The 13,159-nt window shown below is 46.2% G+C and overlaps 2 protein-coding genes across 4 annotated transcripts in view; one reads left to right on the top strand and one right to left on the bottom strand.

Moving 5' to 3' along the window:
- LOC138628081 (teashirt homolog 2) overlaps positions 1–13,159 on the bottom strand; it is a 253,786-nt gene that overhangs the window by 159,710 nt on the left and 80,917 nt on the right. The window lies entirely within an intron of this gene.
- Positions 5,606–12,293, top strand: znf217 (zinc finger protein 217). 3 transcript variants are annotated; one of them, XM_069710877.1, is made up of 5 exons: positions 5,606–5,716; positions 7,954–9,328; positions 9,501–9,608; positions 9,729–11,096; positions 11,266–12,293. In XM_069710877.1, the coding sequence occupies exons 2-5, from the start codon at positions 8,002–8,004 to the stop codon at positions 11,370–11,372; spliced, it is 2,910 nt and encodes a 969-aa protein (XP_069566978.1). In that variant the 5' UTR covers positions 5,606–5,716; positions 7,954–8,001; the 3' UTR covers positions 11,373–12,293. The 3 variants fall into 3 exon arrangements, with proteins under 3 accessions (XP_069566978.1, XP_069566976.1, XP_069566977.1); XM_069710875.1 differs by having other exon boundaries at positions 11,254–12,293; XM_069710876.1 differs by lacking the exon at positions 5,606–5,716 and adding an exon at positions 5,846–5,915 and having other exon boundaries at positions 11,254–12,293.

Raw genomic sequence — 13,159 nt, 5'->3', positions numbered from 1 at the left:
TAAGACATGTGTTCCATTGTCTCTGCCTTCCCCCCCGAGGATTGCTTCAATTAAGATGCAGTGTGACGTTTTTTTTGTTGTTTTGTTTTTGCCAACAGTTTTCGCTTACGTGTGAAGAGCTCATTTTCCCTACCGAACAAAGTGTAGTGCTGATGGAAGAAGCGGGATGGAGGTTTCTGACTAAGTTTTAATGAGACGGGGAGCGGAGAAATTGCGAAACTTTTGACACGCCTGTCCGATACTAGAAAAATTAATTGGGATAGTGTATGACCAAAACGCACTTACTCGCTATTTTTACTAAAAGTCATGACAAACATTGCTTTATATTACATCATACAACAAGTGGTTCCGACCCAGCGACCTGATTGGTCGACTGTGCATTTGGAACGTGCTCAAATCACCATGACAACACACCCTGCTCATCACTAGTAAATATCACTCCGTCTTCTCAATGAGAATATATGATTGTAAAAGAGTTTTTACTTTTCATATGCCTGTTAAATGTGAGTAATTACAACAAATCAGGTCTTTGTTTGTGCTTTGTTGCTCCGAGCAACCGTACCGTGACACTAGCGGCGGCCAGCTTGACCGGGTTTTAATACATGACAGCTAACTTGATCTCAAACCCTGTGAGCGGGTGACACGGCGCTACGATCTGAAAAATACATGGCAGATATCTTACTTACAACAAGATGAAGCTAGCTAAGCAGTTCTGTGTTTCTGTGCGCTGCATTTATTCAGTTTGAGAAACGATCTCCAGAAAGCAATAAAAACTGACTGGATCTTGTCTCTGTCGCTAGGGTCGTTGCTAAGGGGCGGCCTACTTGCTGGAGTTGTAAACATTGCACAGATTACATAACAGCCTATTGATGTGACTGACTGTTTCCATTTCATAGTCAAACCCGCTGTGTATCGCCATGGAGACGGAGATCGATCGGCTGGTAGGTTGTCGTGTAATCGCAATATTACATTTTGGCGCCTCGGTCATGACCGCATCGCTGCTGTGCCAATAACGACGTTAAAACACAACCTCCCGTGTGATATTGCTTGAATAAAAAAAAAAAAAAAAAAAAAAAACCGTAACAGAGGCCACACTGAACCTCGCCGCCGGTTTTACTTTCTTTACGCTTATTCAGAAATATACTCAGCCTGTTATGCACCGAGGTGTCTTGGCAACAAGCAGTGCGGATGACTATACCAGCTGCATGTCTACACATGCAGTGTGCGCGACTGAGAGCTTTTATAGTGAGGGCTTTTCTCCGCAACTATGAAAGCAATCAAATTTCACGAGGGCGGGCCGATCCTACACCCTCCCTTCCCCACCCCCCACCCCTTTTTTTTTTTTTTTTTTTGATTTTGCACAATCACAGACATTCTTACCAATATAGAGACACTTATGAGTATGGATTCAACAATGCAAAGACTGTACAGGCTGCACCCGATCTGCCCGGCCACCGTGCTGCTGCAGTTCATCCCAGGACAATGCATGCGACTGTGTGAATGCAGCGAGCTCAGAGGGGGTGAAACAAGGGAACAGTGGGCAGGGAGGCCTAACAGGAGGCCTGCTGTCAGCACTAATGTGCATCACGGCGGTGCTCGCTAGTAACAGGTCTGGTTCTGTAGGGATTGGGGAGGTGGGGGGAGGAGGGGGGGGGGGAAAGTGAAGCAACGGGAAGACGGTCGGGCGCAGATTGCGATCTGATAACAAATTTGATCTCGTCTTTAGGAGGACAGTCTCCTTGACTTTAAACAAAGGTGAAACAGCAGGGCCTGCAGGCACAGCCTGTGTGGTGTGTGTGTGCATGTGTGGTGTGTATGTGTGTGCGTGTGTGTGTGTGTGCATGTGTGTGTGCGTGTTTGCGTAGGGGAGGTATTCTAATGCAGATGCACGTCTTTTCAGGCCAATGTTGCAGAAGCCGTCTGCAGTTGGATGCAGTCCGTCACATGACCGAAGCTATTTCAAAGTGCTGAAACGTGACATCGTACTCGACGATAAAAAACAAAAAAATCTGTTATTTGATCACGACAATGCATTCGGCAAAAAAAAGTATTTGAGCTTCGAACACGGCAAAACTATTTTCACATATTAAGATATTTCCATATCAATTCAACTCTGTACAATTTTGGGATTACTTTAAAAAAAAAAAAAAAAAAAACGAGGCTCAAAAACAACATCAAGAACGTGCATGAAATCCAAAATTTAAGCTAGAATACCTACGTTTCAGGTTAGGATACAGGAGTGATTTATATCGTTGGACTGGTTTCGTTTCGCACGTGTGGAGAGATAATCTGTCTAAATTTAGGCGGCAGTCATAATCTACTATTTTCAAAGAAGAGATATTTATATCTGGGCACCCGTGTGCTTTACGTTTGACAGGAGGTCAAGGCGACGAGCGTCATTATTTACTCGTTTCTTCCGGTTTTAATGGGAGAAAAAACATCAGGGGAAACAGTATTACGGGATTAATCAAATCTCTGTTCAATTCAAGATATATATATTTGTCATCAGGAGTATATAACGGCTTAGTAACTGTTAAATCTTTAGAGCGGGATTACATGCTCATTATATTACTACGTTGCTTTTGTATTCGCTGATTAATGAGGAACGAATGCCGCAGTCTGTTCGCAGTCATGTCCTTTGTGTCTTTTGTTTTCCGTATGTAACTGTCCATTTATGTACTTTATTGAGAGGTCACAGAGGAACAAAGAACCCCCCCCCACCCAAAAAAAAAGAGTCTGAACCTCCCAAGAGGTCGTAAAGACAGCGGGACACTAACAGTAGAATAAAGAGACGTAATTCCTCCGCAGGAAAACAAGAGGAAATCATTCAAACTTGAGAATTTGCATTGAGGAAATTCTTCTAGTGACCAATCAGATTTGTTGTCCCGACGTTCCACAACACAACAGCTGGTGGCGTTGAATAAACATTACCGGGGCCCCCCGGGGCCCCCGGGGTTCGGGCTCGGTTGAGAAAAGGAGCTTTATCGCGACACCAGTGATTATGAAAGAAGCCAGGCTGTGAAGCTGCTCCCGACACATCAAGACAATAAAACAAGCCAGTCGCTCGCCCAGTTCCTGTCGGGGTTTCTGTCCAATGAACACACGATAGTTCATTCAAGCGTTCGGTCTTTTAAAAAAAAAAAAAAGAAAAAAATACTACTCGTACGCTACTGCATGCAAAGTGTATTTTTTGTGTGGGTTTTTTTTTTTGCAAAGAGATATTTGCAGGATTATTTGCATAATGTCAACAGCAGCAGCAAAGTTAATGACATCAGCTGAAAGCAAACAATGTTTGCCCACTTGTTGCTGTCATCGCCACTGCAGAGCATGAATACTAATGAAATAACTGCAATAAATACAAACAAATTTTTAAAACCCCAGCTGAAGACATCTTTGAACACAAACCACCTCCATTTCTTTCTTTTAAATGATAGATTTAAATATCTGTGGGCCATTTGATCATCCTGAGGGATGATACCGTCGCTCCAGATTGACAGCCCTTCGTGGAGCCTTTGTGGCCACTGAACAATAGGAAATGAGCGGGAGGGCCTCGATGTGTCACATGTGGTGCCTTTGATTAACATGCTAGACTTGTTTGTGGAACAGGAAGTCGGGGTGTGAGACAAAAAAAAAAAAAAAAAAATACACATAACTCTGAAACATAAGAGTTGCCAGGACGGAGGGGCAGACTTTTTGTTTGTTTGTTGGTCATTTAGGGGGCAAGTCATCGAAATGTACTAATGCCAAACAAAAATTGTCATTTGGTGCTACTATGCGAATTCTCTGCATTGGAATGCAAACAATTAACGACTTTTCATTCGGACGGGACGCTCACGCCTGACAAACCTGCAGATCCACTTTGCGAAGGTTCAACCTGCTCGGTTACAACCAATGGGCTGGAAAAAACAAACTTTTTGATAAGTAGAGGCGAAACAGTGTGTGTAGGGGTGGGTGGGGGGTGTTGGGGGGGGGGTGGGGTGGGTGGGTGGTGGTGAAGGCCACAAGCCTGGCTGAATGTGAGAAACTGATTTGAGAACATGGAGTCTCCTAGTCTTTGTTCACTGTTCTCTGGGAGTGGTTACTGATAAAAGTTTTGTATTTCCTCCTTCTTAAAGGGGGGGGGGTGTGGGTGGTGGTGGTGGTGGTGGGGGGGGGGTGTCGCAATAATGAGCAGTCCACTGAATATCTTCATTGATTTGCATGTGTAGCTTTAAATTGCTTTTGGGTGGGGTGGTGGGTGGGGTAAAAGGTGGAGGAGGGGCTGTTTTTTTTTTTTGATGGTTTTAAATGTGGAGGGTGGAGGGAGGAGGAGGAGCGCTACTGTAGGTGATGGTCCTTTCCTCCTTCTTAAAGGGGGTTGGGTGGTGGTGGTGGTGGTGGGGGTGGGCGTCGCAATAATGAGCAGTCCACTGAATATCTTCATTGATTTGCATGTGTAGCTTTAAGTTGCTTTTGGGTGGGGGGGTGGGTGGGGTAAAAGGTGGAGGAGGGGCTGTTTTTTTTTTTTTGATGGTTTTAAATGTGGAGGGTGGAGGGAGGAGGAGGAGGGGAGGAGGGGGGCGCTACTGTAGGTGATGGTCATTATCTCACAAACATCTCACAGGTCATTAACTGTGTTACAGCTTTAACATTATGAGACTTTTCTTTTCTAAAACAACAACAACAACAACAACAACAAAAAGAGCCCCCCCCCCTCCTCCTCCTCCCCTCCCTCTCTCCAAGATCAAACACACGTTTACATCCACAACCGTGCTCGTTGTATTTAAAGGGCCGATGACTGGAATTGGATGTGAAATTGTCCTGCTTTATGTTGTTTTTTTGTTTTTTTTTTACGTCGTGAAATAAATAGGAGGAACCTGACATTTTCTCATGACTCAACCAACCGACCTTCTTCTGCAAAAAAAAAAAAAAAAAACCAAAAAAACCTCATGTAACTGTGAAAATGTGCACACCCCTCCCCCACCCCTCCACATGGTAGCTGGTGAGTGGAAGACACTTTTCTTTTTGTTTTTTTTGTTTTTTTTTCTCGTTTGGTCGTTGGTGGTAAATCCAATGCAAAGTCACTTCACACATCAAACGGCTGTTTGCGTCGCCTCCCGGTCAACGTTACCTCGCGCTGTGACCGTTTCAAGCAACTTTTAGTCGCATTTATCGACAACGACACACAAATAAAAAATAAATAAATAAAACATAATAACAGACTTCAACCGTACACTAATAGTACACTGCAACCTCGGTGATTTAAAATAGAAAGTAGACCCTAAAAGAAAGTCCTCCCTCCCTCCCTCCCCCCACCTTCCTCCCTTCTTCCCCACCCACGTGACCGTTATTAAATTAAAGACGGCCTCACCTGTGTAAACGCACAGGTAAGAATACATATATATTAACGCGATAAAACAAACACCTTTATTGTTGTTGTTGTTGGTTCCCCCCCCCCCCCATCAGTTAAAGAATCCCCCCCCCCTCGTTTCTGTTAGTCGGGATCACGTGACTGCCCTATGGGGTTTTTTTTTTTGGGGGGGGGGGGTTTCTGTGTGTGTGTGTGTGGGGAGATGGAAGCGCGTGCACGCCCCTCTCTCTCTCTCTCTCTCACTCGCTCGCTCGCTCTTCCCTTTACGACTCGTTGGAGAAGTTGCGCGCGCGTCCTTCGGAGCTCAACAGCTGCACGGTGAGGACTCCGCCAAGTCGAACAAATATGATCCAAACAATCGAGTAGGTGAGTTTGTCCGAGCAAAAGCGCGAGGAGGAGGCAGGAGGAGGGAGGAAGGGAAAGGAGGAGGAGGAGGCGAAGGGGCTTGTGACGGCGTGTGAACCGGAGGAGCAACTCGCTCGCCAAAAACGAGCCCGGAGAAAAGCTCAACTGATTTCCAGCTCGCTCGCGTTTTATCATTAATCCGGAAACTCTTTCGGAGTTGGTAGGTAAAGTTTTTATTTATTTATTTATTTATTATTATTATTTATTTTTTTTAGGGGGTCGAAGTTGGAAGACGACGCAAAAAAAAAAAAAAAAAAAAAAAAAAAAAAACAACAACAAAAAAAAAAAAACCCGGCGTCGGTTGTTTTGTTATTTTTTTTAATTTTTATTTTGTGGTGTTAATTTTTTTTTTTTTTTTTTTTTGGTAATGTTTGTTTGTTTGTTTGCAAACGTTAAGAAGTCGTTGGGATGAGTTCGGTGTTTTAAAAGCAACTCGGCGTCGTTAGCTTTTTTTGTTTTTGTTGTTTGCTCGCTTGTTGTTACTTCCTCCGGGTTAAACTTTTCGAAACGTAAAGCAACACACGTTTAAACGTTTTGTTTTTGTTTCTTTGCACCGGTTTTGTTGTCACGAAAAATAACGTCGGTCGTCGTCGTTTGTACTTTTTTTTTTTTTTGTTTGTTTGTTTGTTTGTTTTGTTTTTAAATTGAACTCACGCTGCTTTTTTAAAAAAAATAATAAAAAAATTAAAATAAATTCAGCTTCTGTGAGCTTCCCAATCAGTTAACTGATATCGATCTGTATGACTTTAAAAAAAAAAAAAAAAAAAAAAAAAGCAGCAGCAGCGAAGTAACGACTTCCTCGTGCTCGTGCTTACAATACACGTATAGAAATGTAATAGCCGATCAATTAACTTTATTGAAAGTTACGTGTTTAGTGTTACTTCGGGCATTTCTCCCCCCCCCCCCCCCCCCCCCCCAGTAATTAATGGTCTTAACGAGAGCTGCTGTGCTGGCTTGAATAACAAGGTGGCTGACGTTAAACGCTGCCTCGCACAAAGCATGCGTGTACTCACAAATCACAGGCTCATTAACGCTGCGCGGAGTCGCCTGTGCTCACCTGGACCCAGGCCAAAAGCACCAACAAACTACAATTGCTAATAATCAATAGTAAATTATGCACCGGGGTTGGGAGGTTATGTCGCAAATATATTATGTAATTGGACATAATTGGCTGTTTGGGATCACCACCACCACCACCCCCCCCCCCCCCACTCATCAACCCCGTTGTTCAGCTGCCATGTTATATTATTATGGTTTTAGGTTGCATTTATATATATATATATATATATATATATACAGATGCTAACAGCTGGCCTTTGAACTTGTGAACCCAGTTACTGCACTCTGGAGCCAATCAAAGTATTTGATGAGATTTTAACTTTTTTTTTTTTTTTTTTTGGGGGGGGGGGTTCATTAAACATGGTGTTGTCCCGTTGATCAGAAAACAAAAGATTGAACGCCAGGAGCCGTTAAGGTGTCGGATAGGAAGACTTCTTAAGAAGTTTTTTGTTTTTTTTTGGGTGGGGGGGGGGGGGGGGTGGGTGTGGCTGCTGTTTCATGTTTTTAAATGCCGATCAAGGCAAGTCCATAAATGTCATTTTAAGACTGAATTTTGGACGTGATTAGGAAAAAGAAAGAAAAAAAAAAAAAAAGGCCGCAAAGCGAAGAAGATTAACGTCGCTCAGAAAAAGTCCTGAAATGTCACAATAGTGGCGTAATGTCTTCGTTGAACTTCAGCCAGCAGTCACAAATGTCAAATTAGTTTTCAAGAACAATCTGTTTTAATAACAAAACACGTTTTAATCTTAACTGGAATGACATAATGAGCCTATGCTGTATTTTTATTATCACAGTGAAGTTAGGCTGATTTTAAACAAACCGAAATCTCTAATTGAGTCCTCAACTATATATACGTAGATATATATATATATATATATATATATATATATATATATATACACTTAAAAGTAGGATAAAGCAGAAAGGAAAAGGTTGTTTTATCAGTTGTCTGCACGTAGAGGAAATGAGTTGTCTGTAGTTGATTGCAAAAAAAAAAAAAAAAAAGAAGCTCCATTTCCTGTTTCAGTATAAGGAAAGACAATTCTTTCTGTTGTGTAATTTAATCTATTCATATGAAGTTTGGTGTCTCGCCTGTCTGTGGCTTTTGGTATTAAAGTCACTGTTCCCGTCTTTTCCAGGTTCCCTAACAATCTGGACAGTGAGAGGACGAAAAAAAAAAACCAAAAATGCTGACTCATTTGTTGCTGCCGTTCGCGGACGGAGTCGCCGAAGATGTTCTTCCCAGTAACGGCGCGAGCGTCCCGCGGCCCGGCTCGAGCGTGACGCCGCAGGGCACCCGCTCGCCGAAGGCGGCGTGGCAGTCTGCGGGAGGCGTCCCGCTGGCGTGCATGTTCTGCGACCAGACGTTCGCTCACCAGGACGAGCTGGGCCCCCACGTGCTGACGCAGCACCCCACCACGTTCTTCGAGCCCGCCGTGCTTCGGGTCGAAGCGGAGTTCAGGATCCCGGGGGAGAGGCCGCGACCCAAACCGGGCGACCTCCCCGCGGCGGCGGCGGAGGAGGAGGAGGAGGTCCGCAGCTGCATCGTGTGCGGCCACGTCTCGCAGGACGCCGGCGAGCTGGAGAGCCACACGAGGAAGCACAAGGACTACTTCACGTACTGCTGCGCCGTTTGCGGGCGGCGCTTCAGGGAGCCGTGGTTCCTCAAGAACCACATGAAGATGCACGTGAAGCCGGGAGCGAAGAGCAAGGCCCAGCAGGACCTGGAGACGCCGGCCACGGTCAACGGCGCCGTCCAGGAGGCGGCCTCGGAGCCGGTCGTCACGGTTTACAAAATGTGCATGGTCTGCGGATTTTTCTTCCCCGACTACGACGCGTTGGTGGAGCACAGCAGAGTGCACAACCGAGAGGCGGAGCCCGGCAGAGACAGAGACGGAGACGGGGACAAGGACGAGGCGGATGGCGACAGCGGCCCCCTCGGCACACAGGAAGCGTTTCTTCACAGCCTGAACCTCGAGCGCCGCTCGTCAGGAAGCGGTTTGCGAAACGCGCGGTCGTCGAAATGGATTCCTCAGCTCGACCCGTTCAACACGTACCAGGCCTGGCAACTCGCCACGAAGGGGAAAGTGGCGGTGGGTCCCAATAACATCAAAGACATCGGCCTGGAGGTCAGCACGGACAACGAAGACTGCGGCTCGGACAAGGAGGAGTTGACTCAGATTTGGTCCGAGGCCCACGGAGACAAAACGCCGAAAGAGGGACTCGGGCGAGAGGTCCGGTCTCAGCAGCAGGCTGCTGAAGAACGGCCGGAGCGCCAGCGAAGGTCCCTGATGCAAAAACACAAGGACAAAGAGAGGCCGACCACCTGCGAGGAATGTCAGAGGACCTTCAGGACCTACCACCAGCTCGTTCTCCACTCCAGAGTCCACAAGCGGGAGCGGGGCGGGGAAGAAAGTCCAACTCTCTCTGTGGACGGGAAGCTGTCCAGAACGGGCTCGGTGGACCAGGCGGAGGACGGGTCCGAGGAGGGCTTCGAGGAAAACATGGGTTCAGGTGAGTTTGACTCCAGCTGTCTCTCCACTGGTTTCATAGGAAGAACGCCGCTAACAAGTGCGCCCTCTGCTGGTGGTAGGGCTGATAACACCGTGTGTTTATTATTATTATTTTTTTTTCTGTCCTCCTTTCTGTGTTGAATTCACTGAAGTATTTGTTCCACTTTTCAAAGGTGAGGACGGTTTTGATCGAGCGAAACTCCGATCAAAAGAATGCAGTTACTGCGGCAAGTCGTTCAGATCCAGCTACTACCTCACGGTTCACCTGAGGACCCACACGGGTAACTCCGCCTTCACCTCCACTGATTATTTTATAAATACGAGACTTATAAAATGATGTCAAATTGTTCGCGGCAGATTTTGAACCGCGACTTTGTGTTTTAAACGTATATATCTTTCAGGTGAGAAACCGTTCAAGTGCGCTTACTGCGACTACGCCGCGGCCCAGAAGACTTCGCTGAAGTATCACCTGGATCGGCGTCACAAGGACAAACCTTACATGGACATCCCCAGCCGACCGGCGCCGTCGCTGCCCTCCCCGAGCGACCCAAAACACGGGAACGACGGCGAAAACCCGGCCTCGAGCAGATCCAAGCTCTGGGTCCCCGGAGTCCGGTCGGAGGACCGACTCGACGGCAACAAACTCGGCAAACCGCTCGTCCGGGTGAAGGCCGAGTACGAGAAATTAACCGCCGATTCGGCGTACTCCCTGACCGACGACGTGCTCATAAAGTACCCCGTACCCGTTAACCCGGGGAGGGGGGAGATAAAAGACGAGGACTCGGAGGCCCCGTTAAACCTGTCCTTAAAAGTGTCCCTCTCCATCCCCGCCGGCGCAGAGCCCAGAAACGCATTAATTCAAATCGCCTGTTCGTCCTGTGCGTATAAAACCATTTACCCGGAGGTTCTGACGATGCACAAGAAGCTGACTCACAAAGAGAAGTCCGACGGCACCAAAAGGAACAGGTCGTCCGGAGGCGGCGTGAGACACGGGCGTTTTACAGGCTGCCCCCCGGCGCTCGAAGGGAAAGACGTCGCGCCGCTCGTCCCGACCGACAGGCGCTACCCTCGTCGGACCAAGTCTCCGCCCCCCCAGCCGGACAAACCTCAAGAAAAGACGCCCCCGAATCCGAATCCTCCCGCTGCCAAACCCTCGCCGGTCCACGCGGCCGCGCACGACGTCGTCCAGGAGGCCCAGCGGTCGCATCCCGCTCAGGAACCCTCCAGGTATCCGGAGATGATGAGGAAACCCAACGCGGCCAGCAAGTACGTCATGGACCGTCCGGCGCCCCCGGACCGTCCGGCCCCCCCGGACCGAGTGGGCATCGGCGAGAGGAGTTACCCGGCGATGAGCGGGGCCCTCTGGCACTCGGACGCCGCCAGGCTGTGCCTGTCGAGCCGATTCGGGAGCCTCCCCCAGATGGATTTCGGAGGACCGTCCAGCAAGAGATTGAAGTACTCGACACCTCCGAGCAGGGAGGCCGACCCCGGCGAGAAGTCCGGCTTCAGAGGACCGGCGGGGGACGGGTCCAATTGGCTGCTCGCGGCCGGGAGAAGCGCGAAAGCGGCACCGCAGGGCTCGGGCCCGTCCGCCGCTCCCGAGGCTCTCGGCGCCGCGAAGAGCACGCCGTCGCCCCTCGGAGGAGGTTTGAACACCGACTGGAGCATGATGAACCTCCTGCGCTCCTACACGCCCAGCGACCTGGCGGTGCTCTACCACGGCGCTCCGGGAAACCCCGGTCACGGAGGCCTGGCCAACCCAAGAGCAGGTACGTAGCAACGCGTCCCGAAAAACAAACAAAAAATCATCACCACCGAAATAGCAACCGCTGAAAGCAGCTGATAAATTTGTCTCCATGTTTTTTTTTTAGTTTTTTTTTTTTACATCTGCGTTATCGCGGCAGGTTTGCAGAGCTAATGTTAAAGGTTTCTTCTCAGGGGGCAGAACTGTGCTGTACCAACACTTACCCAGTCTACCCAACCTGCAGAGGAGAGACCCCTCATTCCCAAATCTACGCTACGGGACCACTGACAAAACTACCTAAAGTAAAAAAAAAAAAAAAAAAAAAAAAAGCACCGAGGTAAACCGCTGACAAAAAAATATTTTTTTAAATACACACAGCAGGGTAAAAAAAAAAAAAATGTGCCTTGCATTTGATCTACATTTAAAAATCTATTTTTTTTCCCCCCTCCTCCTCTTTCTAGATTTAAACCGTGCTGCTACCTTATTTTGGAGAACTTCTCGGAAAACTTGTTTAAATGTTTGACTTCAATAAGAGAGATGGTTTGCGCTCAAAGTGTGTCGACGCTCCCCTTAATTTAAGATGGTTTTTTTTGTTGGTTTTTTTTTCAGTGGAAGAAAATTTTGCGTTGCACAGACATTTCAGGGCTCAAGATTTCAGTGTACTTTAGTTGTTGTTATTTTTATATATATATATATATATATATATATATATATATATAGAAAAATGCAGATCATCTCTCTTTGGAAATATTTTGTGCACTGGTGTTTCTTGTTTTCACTCCAAACTGTTGCTTCGCCCACATCGGACCCACACTAATGTTCAGTTATCTGTCAGTGACGTAACAGTTAAAAAAAAAAGAAGAAGAAGCTACGTGTGGGGGGGAGGGGGGGGGGCGGAGACGTAAAATATATCTGTAAACTTTCAGTACATGAAAATGAAGCTAAAACCTAAGAGAATTTAGTGTGGAGATAAAAAAAAACAAAAAAGATTGCTGCTCCGTTCACTTCCTATTGATGTCCAGGCAGTAATTACGCACTATTCTGTTTTTTTTGTTTTTGTTTTTTTTTTCCTCTCCAAAGCACTGGACGGTGGGGAGTTTCTGTAAAATAGACTTGATGGCTTCGGCCCAGTAGTTTACAAACGGGCCACAGCAACGATTCCTTTCTGTGCGTGTTGGAAAAGTGTTCTACCTCATGTTGTGCTCTAGACACTTCTGTTTGTTTTTTTGTAAAGCTGCTGAAGCTATCATGTCAACTGAGCCCGCAGAACCTCGTTGACCGAACAAGAGACGGATGGTTGTTGTTGTTGTTGTTGTTGTTGTTTTTTTTTTTTTAGGGGGAGCCGGAGTCGTAGATGGACGCGTCTTTGTCTAAACGCCACGGAATATAAAACTCATCTGGTGACGCAGAACTTACCACTACTGATTAACTGTAATACTTTTTTTTTTTTGGGTTGCTGATTTATTCGACGTACTTTACAAGCCCATTTTCTTATTATTATTTCTGTAAAACACAGAACTTTTTTTTCTTCTTTTTTTTTTTTTTTTTTTTTGCCCGTCATCTGCTTTTGCCTCAAATCCATCAGCTGTAAAACAAACGTTCACACAGTTGTTGTCGGTGTGCGAACTGGTGCTGCTGTATCCTTTAGTCCCCGTTCACCAGTTTAGTTGTTTGTTGTTTGGTTGTTTTTTTGTTGTTTTTTTTACCACGCAGAGTCTTGAAAGCGTTATTTTTTGGTCATCGAGCGGCCTTTTTTTTTTTTTTTTTTTTTTTAGACCGCAGTTGGTAAAAATACATAAGCAGCTATGTTGACGAATGGCTCCCGTAACTGTACACTGTGAAACATAAGAGTCTCAGGTTAACGGATATTTACATGCTGTGTTAATCTGTTGGGTTTTTTTTTTTTTTTTTTTGCCACTTTGAAAAGCCTGAGTTAAGTTATTTCTGTTGTATTTTTTCCTTTAATTTTTTTTTTTTTGGTATTCACTTTACATGTAAAACTTCTGTTTAAACAAAAAAAGACAAAAAAAAATTTAAGTATTGTTTTCAGATTTGTATGACACATTTCAATAATAAAGTGAGGCGATG

The sequence above is a fragment of the Brachyistius frenatus genome, unplaced genomic scaffold (genome assembly GCF_029030835.1).
Source record: "Brachyistius frenatus isolate BFR_SWC_R1_liver_20210118 unplaced genomic scaffold, ASM2903083v1 Contig_95, whole genome shotgun sequence".
NCBI classification, from domain to species: domain Eukaryota; kingdom Metazoa; phylum Chordata; class Actinopteri; family Embiotocidae; genus Brachyistius; species Brachyistius frenatus.
Note: the sequence above shows the minus strand (reverse complement) of the source record. Positions and strands in the feature narration are given on the sequence as shown.

Coding starts and splice junctions, on each gene's coding strand:
- znf217 (XM_069710875.1), top strand. CDS start 8,002: ATGCTGACTCATTTGTTGCTGCCGTTCGCGGACGGAGTCGCCGAAGAT. Junction 9,329..9,500: donor CGAGGAAAACATGGGTTCAG/GTGAGTTTGACT, acceptor CACTTTTCAAAG/GTGAGGACGGTTTTGATCGA. Junction 11,097..11,253: donor CCTGGCCAACCCAAGAGCAG/GTACGTAGCAAC, acceptor CTAATGTTAAAG/GTTTCTTCTCAGGGGGCAGA.